Genomic DNA, 15,381 nt, shown 5'->3' on the forward strand with positions numbered 1-15,381 from the left:
GTAAGCTCGCCACTGGTTTATTTTGAGCAGTGTAGTTCACAGTGATCATGACAAATCTTGCTATATGCATGCCACAACGCCGAGCAAGATCGCCCGAGCTAAAAAAAAAAAAAAAAAAAAATCCACACTACTGTGATAACGCGTCTAAAGCTAATATCACAATCTTTTCATTTTACACTTACCGGCAGGGTTGGAAGAAACAGCCTTGGTACCGCTCCTTCACGCAGACTCAGTCTTGTTGGGATCCCCCAATCGCGAACCAAATATCCTGGTAAAGCAAACGTAGATAAACGCTTTGTTCACCGATGCTGGCTATCCGATGAGCTGTAGCCACTGTTTCCAGAGGTTGGCGTTTTGAAGCACTTGATGCAGAATTTTTTTCCTCCCGTCACTAGCAATACCTTCGCAGTCAGGGACTGCACACTGTAACAACCTCCCGCTCATGTCCCGTCAACAATTCAGCGCTTCGATAACTGCCTTCGCGAATTCAAGAGAGCGACCAGTCTAGCCCAAAACTGTCCTGCACCCGTCGCGCACACGACGTAACACAAAATCAAAGGTGAGGTCAACGGCAGGGATGTATGGCGTGGCAACAAAACTTGCGAGTTCGCGCCGAAGGGCGATGACGATGAAGCAGACGACAACAGGCCTCCGGCGGCGCGTCGGCAAGCAAGAGCGACAAAACGGAAGTTGCGGCGTGCGGCGCTAAGCAAAAAAAGTAAAAGCGCAGATGCGTCAGTTGTGACGTGTCAGTGGGCGAGGCCTTGGAGGAGGGCCAGCCTTTGCGCGCGCTAAAAAGTTGAAAAGAGGAGGAAAGCCGCGAAGGCGCAGATATTCAGAATTTGATTGCAAATAACTCTGCTTCCAAATGCCGCATTTAAAAAATTTTTGCGGGAAGGTTATCTTACATCGACATTCTTTCACATACTAGGCATCGGGAAACTGTATTGCTATGGCTGTTTTGGGCCCCTTTAAGGCCGCTGTACGGTCACTATTTGGGCGCTGCGCCCGTCCGCTCGAGAACGCATCCGCCAGGTCCTAACAATGGGGCGGACGGAGGCATGCGTCCTCCGCCCGGCTGCCGCACAGAGTTCGCGAACTTCAACTTTTGTCGCATGCGTTCTGGAGGCGCATCGCAAGCTCCTCCTACTTTTTCAAAGATGGCCGCCGACCGAGCGTAGGCGAAAGAAGGCCTAGGCGGACGGTGCCCGTCGATGAAAGATAGACTTCATGTCGCTATTGCTCGTTTATTACGATTATTCAAAGCGACTTGGAAGTTTGGATTGCCATGTGCACAAGCATCGAGTGACAGTTCCCCCAGCTGAGTTGGCCTGCACCGAGTTGACGAGTGGCCGACAAACCTACGGAAGATGTACTACTACTGCTACACAGTTGCGGTGCCTCGACGTGTTTATTGCTGCAGGATTTTCACGGACATCATCAGGAAGCAGCTCCCCGCAGTGAATTAATTCCCTGTGCGCGTAGACAGTTTCATAGCAGCCACAATTAGTAGGAGTGTAGCGAAAGTGATACGTTCGGAACGTCTGCGGTTTTGCCAAGTTGGAAATCGCCTGCAAGTATATCTGTTACGAGTGAAAAGCTCACTGCGCACGCTTTGTTTTCCGAATGTTGATATGAATTTTGAGCTGTGCTAGTCGCATTCATTCGTGTGCTTGTAGCGATCGCGAGCATACGATGTTGTTCGTGTTACGTGCCGATCACTGATATCAATCGTGTTTCGTGTATGTGCTGTGCTTCAGAACTGCCGTGGGTGTGAAGTGCCCTTTCTGAAAACTGTGTTTTACGTGCGCGAAACAATTTTGTCTGCACGGAGAAGCGTCGAGAAGCCGGCACCAATCTGCTGCTTGATGCTTCGTGAAGTATGTTTGTGATGGTTGCTTGTTATCGTTGCTTCGTGTGATGTCTCGACAGATGTGTTTATTGGGATTAATCGTTGTACTCCGAATGCTCTCATTACAACCGTGCGCGGACGGCATTGTTGCTAGTGTTCTTGGCCTCTTTATATATAGGTATGAGTTGTGGGCACACAACCACGGCGGGCTTGTAACCAAGTTTTAGTGCCGAGAAAAAAAAACAAAAAAACAACGCATTCTTGTTCTGTGAATGGAACGATTACTGTAGAAATGGCTGAGAAAGCTAAGAAGGTGTGTAAGATTTTTTAGGACAAGTGTAATAGATTGGGCAGTGTTATATGGTACAGGAAGAAAAGTACAGACACAATCTGAAACGAAATGCAATCTTATGTGTTATTCAGTTTCCCCACTGGAGCAGTATAAGGTTAGAAGGATGGAAGTTTTCTGCACATTGTGCAGGACAGACCTCATGATATTCTCATTAAAAAAAAAAAAAAAAAAAAACGCACTGTAAGCCATAATAATAAAGAGGAAGAGTACCTGCAAGCAAGATCTCAGTAGAAAACCACCTGCACGAAAGTGTGTAAGGCTCTATGGATTCAGCTTTATCATGCGGCTCACAGAGCATAGTGTGAACCTTGGGGTGCAAATACATGGCACAAGGCATTTGTTTACATCTGGCATGCCTTAAGCTGCATGCAGTAACACTTCATGAGAGTGATGAATGCTGGTACTCTCAAGTATGACTCAAGGAGCAAAGATTTTAGGCATATTTATAGCAGAAATTAATGAGTAGAAGGTATGTAACACGGTCACACAAACACTTTCTATCCTCATTGAACTCGATCTGCATTCAACTCGTGCAATCGTGCCCGAGCCTGCTTGGATCGAAGCTGTTTCTGAGCGCTCTTGAGTTTTGAAGCACATCCGAGAGCGGGCGTCGCCACCCTCGATGTCACCTAACGCACACGAAGGAAGCTTCTCAGTGGTCATTCAAAACAGCCGTGCAGCACTGGATGCTTCAATGCTTCCTGAAAACCTCAATGAGGATCACAAGTGTTCGCGTCGCAGAGGTATAAGAAGGAGCAGGTAATTTCAGACTGAGTTTGCTAAGAAATGGGCTGCTACCACAGTCCTTTGAAGTGCATTACAATGAAAAACCAAAGGTATATGCAGAAAATAACATCTCATAAGCTTTTGTACTCTCAAGACAGGCAGTTTGCACATGTAAGCACTTCAGACGTCACGTGAAATCCTGTGAACAGCTGACCAGCGGCATTTTTCTGCAATATACATTTCCCTCATTGTCTTATGAACAGCCAAAAAAAAAAGAAAATGCTTTTCGTAATGGCAATAACATGCACCTATTATTTACTGCAGATTTCCTGCTCTCATTGATTCATTTCTTTTTTTTTTAATTTTTACTTCTTAATTATTTCGTGGTTGAAATTGCCTACAAGGATTTGATTCGTTTGAAAAGCTCACTACACATATCTTGCATTCTGAATGCTGAAATAAAGTTCGATCTGTGCAGGTAATCGTGTTTGTTCCGCTCCCTGTAGTGACCATGCATGCACGCCGTTGTCCCTGCAACGTGTCCATCATAAGTGGCTCGTGTGTACTGTGCCTGAAAACGGGCTTGGGTGCGACGTGACCTTTCTGGAAACTATTTTGCATTAATGAAATGATATCCACTGTCTGCTTGCTGATGTGACTACAGAAGCATCGGCACCACTCAGTGGCTTGATTCTTCATGAAGTATAATTCTTGCAATTATAGCTAGATTATAGCAAGCCTGTCTTGTCTGTGCCACGTCTTGTTCTGATTAATCGTTATGTTGTGGGTGCTGGGCATCATGATGGTGAGCCGACAAAACTGTTAATTTTTTTGTCTCTCTTAAAAGGGTACATATCTATGATGGGTACCGAGGGTTTGGTGCTGAGCCAAAAACAAGAGGCGAGATTCATGTCCCAATAGAGCACATGCCGTGTAATCAACTTGTGTCGTTCTATCCTTGGCCCAACGAGCAAGATGCCACCAAATTAATGGCTAAGGAAGATGGTAAGGCCCATTATAAGACTGAAATGAATTGGGCAATATTATGGTGCAGAATGAAAAAAAAAATGTACAATCTGAAAAGAATTTTCAACCTGGCTAAACATTCTTCCAGTTGCAATGACACAACTATATACAGGTACTTGCACATTTTTATCAGGGCAGGGCCCTTGATCACACTGAGGGAAGATGAATTCAAATAATGAGTTGCAACTGAGCAAGATGAATTTTCAAACAAGTTTCCTTGAGACTAAACCGTGAAGGTTCGATAGTGTCAACCCTCTACAGCATGATAATTCGGGTAAAATTCTGTCGCACAACCACATTACCTTGCATTGCCTTGAGCTGCATAAACATGCTTCTTGAGAATGTTAAATGCTGCTGCTTCATCATCATCATCAGCCTGATTATACCCACTGCAGGGCGAAGGCCTCTCCCATATCTCTCCACTTAACCCGGTTCTGTGCTAGCTGCATCCACTTGACCCCTGCGAACTTCTTAATCTCATCCGCCCACCTAACTTTCTGCCGCCCCCTGCTACGCTTTCCTTCCCTTGGAATCCAGTTTGTTACCCTCAGCGACCATCGGTTATCCTCTCTTCGCACTACATGTCCTGCCCATGTCCATTTCTTCTTCTTAATTTCCACTAGAATGTCGTTAACTTGAGTTATTTCTCTGACCCACTCTGCACGCTTTCTATCTCTTAATGTTACCCCTACCATTTTTCGTTCCATAGCCCTCTGGGTTGTCCTCAACTTAAGTAGAACTCTCTTGGTTAGCCTCCACGTTTCAGCCCCATAGGTGAGTACAGGCAAGATGCAACTGTTGTATACTTTCCTCTTGAGCGATACCGGTAAGCTGCTAGTCATAATCTGCGAGTGCTTGCCAAATGCGCTCCATCCCAATCTTATTCTTCTTGTTATTTCCTTTTCATGGTCCGGATCTGCGGTTACTACCTGTCCTAAGTAGATATATTCGCCTACTACTTCCAGTATTTCGCTACCTAATGTAAACTCCTGTTCCTTCCCGAGGCTGTTGAACGTTACCTTAGTCTTCTGCATATTGATTTTCAAGCCTACCTTTCTACTTTTCCTGTCTAGGTCATCAATCATTATTTGCAGTTCATCTCCCGAGTTGCTTAGCAAGGCAATGTCATCAGCAAATCGCAGATTACTGAGGTATTCTCCATCTAGCCTTATCCCTAACTGCTCCCATTCCAAGTCTCTGAATACTTCCTCTAAACAAGCTGTGAATAGTACTGGGGAGATTGTGTCTCCTTGCCTAACACCTTTCTTTATGGGAATTTTGTTACTTTCTTTATGCAGAACTATGGTTGCTGTGCAGCCACTATATATATCTTCCAGCACTTTCACGTACGGCTCGTCTACCCCCTGATTTCGCAATGCCTGCATCACCGCCGAGGTTTCAACTGAGTCAAATGCTTTTTCGTAATCAATGAATGCTATGTATAAGGGCTGGTTATATTCCGCGCATTTTTCTATCACCTGATTGATGGTATGGATATGATCGATAGTAGAGTACCGTTTCCGAAACCCTGCTTGATCCTTTGCTTGATTGCAGTCTAAGGTTGTCCTGATTCTATTAGCGATTACCTTAGTAAATACCTTATACGTAACAGACAGTAAGCTGATTGGTCTGTAATTTTTAAGGTCCTTAGAGTCCCCTTTCTTGTGAATGAGGATAATGTTTGTATTCTTCCATGCTTCCGGTACCGTCGATGACACCAGGCACTGCGTATACAGGGTGGCCAGTTTTTCTAGCACGATATCCCCCCCGTCCTTCAGCAAATCTGTAGTTATCTGATCCTCTCCAGCTGATTTCCCCCTTTTCATAGTTTCTAGTGCTTTCTTGACCTCGTCCTTCGTCACTGGTGGAACGTCTGACTGTTTTTCCCTGACGCCAATCTCATTACGGTCCTGACTACTTTGGCTACTGTAGAGATCTGTATAGAACTCCTCGGCTACTTTGACTATCTTGTCCATATTAGTGATGACGTTGCCCGCCTTGTCCCTTATCGCATACATCTGGTTTTTGCCTATGCCCAATTTCTTCTTTACCGCTTTAAGGCTTCCCCCGTTCTTTACAGCATGCTCAATTTTCTCCATGTTATACTTCCTTATATCGGCCACCTTGCGCTTATTGATTAGCTTTGATATCTCGGCCAATTCGATCTGGTCTGTTGGATTGGAAGCTTTCATACTCTGCCGTTTCTTAATCAAATCTTTCGTCTCCTTAGACAGCTTACCGGTATCCTCTCTAACTATCCTACCGCCTACTTCTACCGCGCACTCAGTAATGATATGCTGCTTAGTGTAGCAAAAAAATGGAAATTACTTGGCAAGAACCAAATATTGAGGAGAACTAAAATGGGGAGGATAAACATTTATTTTCTGGCTTCAAAGACCACTATACTGGTAACGGATGCGAGATGCTACAACTGGGGATATGCATATAACAGCTTAAGCTTGCTGCTACAGACATGCAACACTCATTTTATGTTCATGGTATAGCGTGCAGAAATCTGGATAAAATATCCTTTGCTTTGTTGAATTTCCTGGCTTCAACCAGAGCAGTGCAGCATTACTATCAGGCAGCACAAACAGCCTGAAATCTCAAAAAAGCCATGTTACACACACCTAAAATTATGGAGTGCTTCTAAGTACTCCACAGATATGATTGTCAAGTGAAAATTCATGCAGTTGCGTCAGCATGTACCTAATTAGCAATCTCGGACTGACCGAAAGCTTAGTGCGCTTCACGACTCTGGAACACAGCACCTTACAGCATGTTATGTGTCCTCTCAGAGCAATGTACTTCTCTTTCCCTGTTGAGCTCGCTGGCTATTTTTATAATGTTCCCCTAAATGAAGCTGTCACTGTATATACCCATTGCAAGGACCCCTTTGTATGGAAAATTCCACAGAGCCTGTCTCCACATGCAACACTGCACAAGTGTGAAGAAGTGAGACTACAGTACAAGGCTGCATGCATGAAGAAAACACAATTGCAATGAATGAGCAAGAGTAGTGCTTTGCCAACTTATCTATTTATTCAATTTGTGATAGAAAAGAACCCAGTAATATGGTCATCCACACTGCTCAAAGGCGAAACAGCATTGTCTGCTAGTTTACAAGGTGCGATCATCACTATTATATGTTGTGCATATCACTGTGTATCACTGCTGCATTACAACAGTACCCCCCCCCCCCCCCTTTTTGTCTACTTGGGGACTTCGCATTAAAGCAGGCAGGTTCTCCCAAGTGTGAAACTGCATGGACTAGTTTCTATCCAGCTTTAAGGGGAACAAAGTGGAAACGAAAAGCACAAAAACAAGGCACACAAGAAGCAGTAGTGCTGGCCAATGTTATTCGACGCAGCCCAAAGGCCTGGAGAGTGAATGAAGGGAAATGACAATGGCAGAGAAGGAAATGAACACACTACAGCGCAGGTAGGAACGCATCCACAAAGCTTCACAGGAATGTGTGCATGATCCTGGAAACGTCTAAAAAGTAACATTGAAACACAGGCAAAAAAAGAAAAAATAATAGAATCAGGAATGCATATAGAAACCTACACACATCTAACATGGGACAGGATGACGTATCATGCAGCATGAGCTCTTCAGGCGAGCAGAATCTGGTGGGGCGAGCTAAACCCAGGGCTATTGAACGAGGCAGAGACTAGAACCTTCCAGTGGCAGTGAAGCGAGGGCGCTGTTACGCATTCAAGAAATAGTAACCCAGCATAACATGATCAATAAAACGGCACAAGAACACGATCACAGGAAAAGAAGGGGGATTGAAAAGCGCTCTTTCTTTCCATCTTCTTTTCCTGTGATCATGTCCTTGCGCCGCTCAAATGGTCAGTGTGAACCAACTAGCATTACAGCAAGTATTACAAGCATAAAATGGTCAGCACGTGTAGCATCCTAGTGGCATGTTTCAATTGCAAGGCAGATGCTATTTGAGTTACTAAATGGCACATATGGATGAGTTGCGAATGACTATTACATATGCATGCATCCTCTGGCAGTTATGTAAAGCCTCACTGGTCCATACATTTACATTCAATGCTTTTGTGGAGACAGACTCCCTGACGAAGGATCTTGCAGCGGTTGGCCATAGCATGAAATGTGTTCTTTACGGTACACCTGCAGCTTGGTGATATTGTAAAATGACCCAGAAGCCTCCATATCTGCCCGTAAATACATAAAATTCAGTGAGATGAGCAATCCAAAACACAAAGCTACATTAGATGGGTTTTTAAGCATAGGTAGCATTGAGGAAAAAAAGCACTGCCAGTTTCAGTTGATTAAGGGAATAAGTGTAAGTACAAAACGAAACCATAATTTCAAACGGTTCGATGGTGGGCATCGCCAGCATTTTTTTTAATCAGTCTCAAACAGGCCGGGTGACTGTAAACAGTCAATAAAAGCATTTTTCTTGGATTGACAAGATTACCCAGCAGCTTTCTCACTATATGCAATTATAATATTGACCTAGTAAACATCTTGCAGTTCAGTGCTGCATTCCTTGCCTCTCTGTCTTAGCATTCGTTACTTGTTACACGAGCTACCGAGTATAAAACATCTGGGTTTGCAATGCATTTAGCCTCCCGTGGAAAGGACTCCTAACATCCACACACTCGCTTTCTTCCATTTTTCTTTTATTTGACAGTTCAGAGTTCCAAGCACAGTTTTCTTTCTCAGAAGAATATTGAATTCTCAGAGGAGATATTTTATTTGATATCACAAGGTGCAGTTTTGCCGTGACTCTTTCGGAGAACTGCACTGTGTTTACATGCCACTACAATTGGTTTCTGTTCTTTTAATTGTATTGAGGATCTGTGTATTCACTCCACGATGAACTTGATGTATGGGCTTGCAGTATAGTTATCTAAACAAAGCAAAGGATTCGGGTAGGTAAGTACACTAGTCATAGAAGTATAGTATTTCATGTTCACAGACAAGTCAAAATTCCATCAAGTCTGCATGCTGTCCTGGCAACTAAGTGACATGCCACTACACTTGGTCACTGTTTTACAATTAGCCCCTAGACAGTTTTTCTCTACAAGTGGGGATGCTTAGCTGATGCAAAGGCAGTGGGCGCTTAGTATTTCTTGATCCCAACTGACCGCTCTGGCCATGCACTATTACTCTGTCGTGCAGTGACGCGACTTTTCAGTGCTTACTCTTAGCTGTATTGTTTTTAAGTATGAGAAACACTGAAATAAAACTACAACAGAAGAATAAAACACTCATTCCACACAGAACATCCAATATATACATATTTGTACTTAGAATAGTCATTTTATATCATGCAATGTTTCGAAAACTTTATAGACTCTTCCTCAGCAGCAGCACAATTGTGCCAGAATTCTTGTTTATTTGTGCTTAACACTAACTGTACAAATATTTCACTTGAAATTTGGCTGGTAGAGGCTGTCTCAGTTGGTAACAATTCTTTTCAGTACATGCCACAGCTGAGTAGCTTGAGCTGTGTTGCATGTTAACACTCAATCGCCAGATTTCATCTGCTACTTTCAGTGTCTGAAATGACAAAAGCTGTGCACACATATGAAACCTAGGAAGACCAAATGGCATAGGTCAAGAAAAGGAAGTGTATGCTGCAATTTACATGAAGGCACTCATTAATATAGGCAGCACTGAGATGGAGAAACTGGTATTACGTGCTGAGGGGCATGCAAATTGTAGTTTTGCCAACCAAACTGATTATGAATAGCATAGTCTTGCTGCTGAATCAAATATGAATAGTGCTGAAAACCAAACTGAATACAAATAAACTAGTTGAGCAGCTATTTTAAATGTCTTTGAAGAAGTAATCGCATTGAATTTTAGAGATAATTTGAACATGCACTGTTTGAATCATCTGCTATGGCATGGATACCATAGCAAATGATTCCAAGCACTTTTAAAGATTTGTTACTGTCATGAACCTCGACACATTTTCTGCGTGCAAATGCATCTCATACGCAACACCACAGCTGTACGTTGCAGCCAGAAATGAGGATTATGTGGCGAAATGTGCACCACTAAGAGATTGCTACCACCGGGAAGAACCGCACGCAAAATAGCGCTTCTGTACATGTTACAAATGATGTGCATGCTTTTGCGACTGTCGCTTTTCGACAAAACGGTCGCGCGATCGCTGCGAGTCGCAAGTGTTTACACGAATCGACTGCTGCACCGCTGCACTGTACAGGAAAATGTCGCTCTCGGCGTTTCGTACGAAGCGTGCGAAACCGCAACCGAAACCAGCTACTGCCTACTGCCTACCCGCACTACTACCGGTTGTCATGTCACGTGACGACTAATTCTCGTGATGCCATGGTGATGGTTTGCTTCCCTCTGTGCTGGCGGCACTCGACACTCCCTCCTATTTTTTTTTTTTTTTTTTGTTCTCCATGATTAAAGTGCTCTGACTGAGTACAAGCAACGAAGAAAAGAGGAGAAAGGGGATTAAGGGCTAGGTGGCACCCCATACGAATACAAAGTAAAGCCAATTTCCAGGGGCTTTAATACAAAGGGCAGAATATGTATTTAATTATTAATAATAGCGCGATGGTGGCGGCATCATGGGAGCCACTTGGGGGAAAGAAGGAATTGTTTGGTCTGTGTTTGGAGTCCGAACTGTGCGGCTATTATAACTGTGCTGTGGCGGCAGTTAGCTGTCGTGGTGCGTGTGTTCGTTGCGGTAGTTGCTACAGGAGCTGCGACTCTTTAGCTTTTTGTGTTCCGATAAGAGTGCAGGCTCTGTGCCGTTTGTGCACGTGCGTCATCGTCTTGCCTTTTTCGACGTCGGGAACGACCGAGAGCGATCTGTCATGGCCGGCTCGGGCCAGGTGAGACACTTGCGGCTGTTCCTTCCTTGTGTATGCATTAAACCTGCCGCACTTCTGCTTATCAGGATGCCAAGCCAGAGGGCCCAGACAACGCATCGGAATACATCAAGCTGAAGGTCGTGGGTCAGGTGAGCATTTTCGTAACCGAGTGCTTGCAAACCGCCTTCCCTTGTGCTCTGTAGGCTTAGCTTCGCGCCCCTGGGTCGAACGCTCCGGCGAGCGCGCACTCGCAAACGCGCCACGGTTGACGCGGATTATTTTGACCGGGCTTGATGTTTTGCTTTCAGTCGACAAATTGCTGTCTCACTTGCCAAACAGCTGTATTTTGGAGTGCGGTGTTCATAGCTCTGTCGTGCCCGCGAAGGACGGGATTCGACTTTATTATTTGGCCTGTATGCTTCACATCCTGATAACGCGACCATTTTTCGGGCGAAAGCCTTTCTAGGCTCGTGGTGGAAATCGCCCGCGAGATGTGTCGACATTCCGCGAGTGACAATAATATTTCATCAACATCGAGTGAGTACGAGTGAGCATAAATAACTGGCCTGCCAAACTGGCATGAGCTGCATAGCCTGACAGGCAGCGGAAACACGCAAATATAAGCGATGCACGATTAAGTGTTTAAAGCTACTGCGCCTTTCCTTTCCCGTAAACATATGATAGATCTCTGGTGAATTTTGATGGGTTCAACGTAACGCTGGTTGTGTTCGACAAGGAGCGCGTGATGTACCGTGTACAGCAGCAACGCTCAAGCTTTCGCATTACTTCACAGCAGATTTGCAGGGGTTCTGGGGCTCTTAGAAGTTTAGAGGAGTACAGTGAGTTTTCCCCCTGTCGAATTAGCCACAAATCTGGCGACTTGATATGAGTGCCATTTTTAGCAAGGTGGAAATGCTGTTCTGCATTCGTATTATTGGTGGCAAGAGTGCTCATTTCATTGACAAATGATTTGGTGTAATGAAGTTTTACGTCAAAAGCGACTCGACGCCGCACTGGAGGGTTCCGGAAATTTCGATAACCTGGGGTTCTTTAACGTGCAAACGTGCACTGACATTGCATTGCACAGGGCTATCTAGCTTATTGCCTCCATCAAAATGCGGCCTGAATTCGATCCTGCATCCTTAAGGACAGCAGTCGAGCGCCCTAACCACTGCACCACAATGGTGAGGCCATTTGACAAATGAGTTGGGGCTAATTTTTTTTTGTGAATGCCACCAAGTTTGTTGCAGCATGAATGCCAATTACTGGTCATAGCTGACAGTGCATTAAAATTGCAGAAGTGCTAGTTCACCCGAGTTTGCAGTTCGGCAGCAAAGGTAGCTTTGCAAACAGAGAATTTCTAACTATGTTCTTTACTGTGTTACTTGGAAGATGCCCACCTAGTTTCGTAATTTCTTTGGTTTCAAATGATGTGCAGGACTCATGGACAGTGTGAGATCTCCCCCATAGTTTTAGTTTCAGCACATCCCAAATAGGCATCTGGTCACATGAGGCATACAAAAACTTCAATGGGTAGGGGTGCAGCTCCATTCTGCTACAAACTGGTTTCCTTCCTCATCCTGCTCCAAACTGGCTGCCTCTATGTTCTGCTACCAAATTTAGCAGTACGAAAATTTTTGCTGCACATGGGGCTGCTAATGGTATTTCCTTCAAAAATGTGATTCGATGCAGTTTGATTAAGCGACCATGAGAAGTACAGCAGGGTAATGGCATGCTGCGAGTTCCGTGTACAGCTAGAATCACTATTGAAGGGAACGGGAGCGCGTGGCCTCCACGCTTCAAATGCGCTGTCACCGACAGGTGATAAGAATCAGTGGTAAAGACTCATCCGAAGTAAGCTTGGTCGGCTGCTCTTTCCGAGCATACCCTTCATGTTAACCATTCTCGTCTTGTGTTGGTGGTAGCACTTTGCAAAGCGTGGAAGGCACGTGCTCCCCTTTTCCCTTTCATTTTGCTTCTAGCTGTACACGCTCTACGGGCTGCTTTTGTCAAAGCAAAGCCAGCACAGCTGTGACAGAGTTATAATGCACCTCGTGCTGGGCTTAATACATATAAAAGTTTTAGTAAGCTAGCAAAGTGTAGAAAGCAACAAATTTTCAAGTAAATTTAAAGCAAGCCACAAGTTGTAAGGGTTCAGCTGCTAAAACAAGCAAGCACTTCACAGTCGTGCCTCTTTGTTAGTAGCAAGTGTATCAAGCCCACATCAGACAAAAGCCTACTTTAAGCATAAAGGAATGACACCACAAATTTGCCATTCACTAGACTTGTTCTCAAGAGTGTGTGAGAGCCATATAGGCTAAGCACTGCATGGGCCTGATTTTGCGGCCAGAGCCCGCCCTAACATGAAGCAGGTTCCAACCGGGCCCGTGCTACAGACTCGGCCCGGCCTAGGCCCGGCAGTCAGTCTGTGCAGACTCCTTAAAAATGTGCAGTTAAGGAAAAAAAAAAAACAAACCTTTTATTCCATCATAAATGGCCTAGTATTTATTGACATCGCAGTTTCCACGGAACAAAAATGCTAAGCACATGGAAGAAAAAAGATTTTCAAAAGACTTCATGCAGTATTCCTTTTCTATCGGAAGAGCGCGAGACTGTATTAGCAAGGCTTATTTGAGCTTATTGGTTGCTAGTGTACTGGCTATCGCACGAGGAACTGTCCACCTACCTTCTGTATGCGTCTTTCCCGTGTGCTAGCCTCTGTGTCCGAAATGAGGTTAATATACTTACCAATAATAACAGCCATGAATAAATCTCCCTGGTGTCTCAATTGCTGGATCCGCTATGGTAGGTATGCTGTTCACGTTGCTGTTTTTTTTTTTTTTTTTTTTCATTGTTTGTGACTGTATTTCATGTCTCAGTTTACTACTATGAGGTAACGCACTCCTATTTTAGCCCTGAATAGGACTGATAGTATTGCTAAGGTAAGTGTACAGTCTTTGTCAAAAGTATACGGCCCTAGGATTTTTGTTCTAAGCCCAGTAACGAGTCCCTTAAAGCAACTCTAGCGTTCGAAATCTTGTAGATGGCAAATTTCGCCCTCATTCTGCTCTAGCTTATATTCATATTCCATTATTGCTGCTAGCAGCCGCGTTTCAATGCTTATAAGCGAACCTATTGAGCCGTGTAGGCAAAGACTGTACATAACAAATCAAGGTGGGAGAAAAATGTGACAAAATATTCTTCTGAATAGAGAAGGGCACATAAAATACCGGCAGAAGCAATGTTTGGTCAAGAAATTTCTGATTTTTGTGCTCATGCACGTTTAAAAGCTGTGGATTTTAAACATGGCTCCTTATTGTCAATTATTTGCTCAATCACATACAGACTGCCCCCGACCACAGGAACCTGTGTGATCAAGGGCAGGAAAAGCTCTTGACATTATTATGGAGATGGAAAAAAATAAACTTATTGTGCATCATCATATGTGTTTGAATGCCTGAAGGTTGCTAATGTGATACGCTATTATTCAATGGCGTTTCTCGTGGCATAGACTTTTCAACCGGGGGGTGGGTGTTGAGGCTGAGGTGAAAGGGGAAGACTGCTGCCCGCCGAGCAGTCGATTTAATGTCCTTTTCCAGTGGCTTTTATGGGGCATCAAATGTCCAGCAGCAACACAAAACGGAAATGATACAAGAGTGCGGCTCACTGATGGCTGAAAAATCGCACGCTAGATGTTTTGTGCACTTAACTTCGTAAGCGCGTGCTCAAGTAAACAAGCAGTTTGTCATGCATTGCAGCGCTTCATAAGATCTACTGTGTAGTACTCATAAAAGGAAAGATTCACAGCACTAACAGACACACAGGGCAAGAGCTGACTGCAACGTCTTTTCTCTGATTTTGTTTATTCATAAACCATTTCAATGATTTTAGCGCCAGGATTTCTTCATTTCCGAAAGTAGCCGTAACTAGCTAGCCCCAGCTTGGCCTGGGCCCACCACTTCAAGCGCGAGCCCAGCCGGGACCCGGCAAAGCAACAATTTTCAAGCCCGCAGTGCTCTAATATGTCCTATCGCCAACGTGTTTAAGGAAGCGGCAGTGTCGCTCTGGTCAAAATATATGAGCCTCTGGCAGAATGCTGTGAAGCAAAAGAATCTGGAGGAGGAAAAGGCTAGCTACCCTTGAGTGCAGTTATCCTTTCTAAATGCACTACCGATCACTGCCCTGGAACTTTTCAGCACAGGCATAGGATTAAAAAGGATGTGTACAAGATAGAGAGCGGACGTATACTAGTCATTGATGTAAACTCCAAATTAGTGATGATGCTTGAGCACATTAAAGTGGTAGACATCATTTTATTCTATCATCAGACTTAGTTCAGTTATGAAGTGTAGAAGCAAGAATTCCTCAGGTCATTTGTGTTATTTTGAATGTCTGTACATGTTTTGGCAGTTTGTCTTTTCTTTTCAGAAATGTGGGTGTAGTCAGCAAAGCATTGAACATATATTAGAAAGGAGTCAATTTATTTTCGTATGTCAGAACAAAACCTATTATTAAAAGTGTTCGACACGAGAAACATTCTTCAAAACAGAATTTGAAAGTGCCAAACTCTCATTTTATTGTTTCAATTTGGT

The 15,381-nt window shown here is 44.1% G+C and overlaps 1 protein-coding gene across 2 annotated transcripts in view; it reads left to right on the forward strand.

Annotated features, from left to right (window-relative positions):
• The first annotated feature begins 10,542 nt into the window (after positions 1 to 10,542).
• LOC146201122 (small ubiquitin-related modifier-like) overlaps positions 10,543 to 15,381 on the forward strand; it is a 39,848-nt gene continuing 35,009 nt past the window's right edge. The window contains exons 1-2 of one of the 2 annotated variants that reach the window (XM_084595650.1): positions 10,543 to 10,810; positions 10,876 to 10,938. In XM_084595650.1, the coding sequence (XP_084451776.1) occupies positions 10,793 to 10,810; positions 10,876 to 10,938 (81 nt within the window). In that variant the 5' untranslated portion in view covers positions 10,543 to 10,792. The remainder of the gene's footprint in view (positions 10,811 to 10,875; positions 10,939 to 15,381) is intronic. The other variant, XM_084595649.1, reaches the window with a different exon arrangement.

Source organism: Amblyomma maculatum, chromosome 2, assembly GCF_055883805.1.
Source record: "Amblyomma maculatum isolate TAMU_Amacu chromosome 2, ASM5588380v1, whole genome shotgun sequence".
NCBI lineage: Eukaryota > Metazoa > Arthropoda > Arachnida > Ixodida > Ixodidae > Amblyomma > Amblyomma maculatum.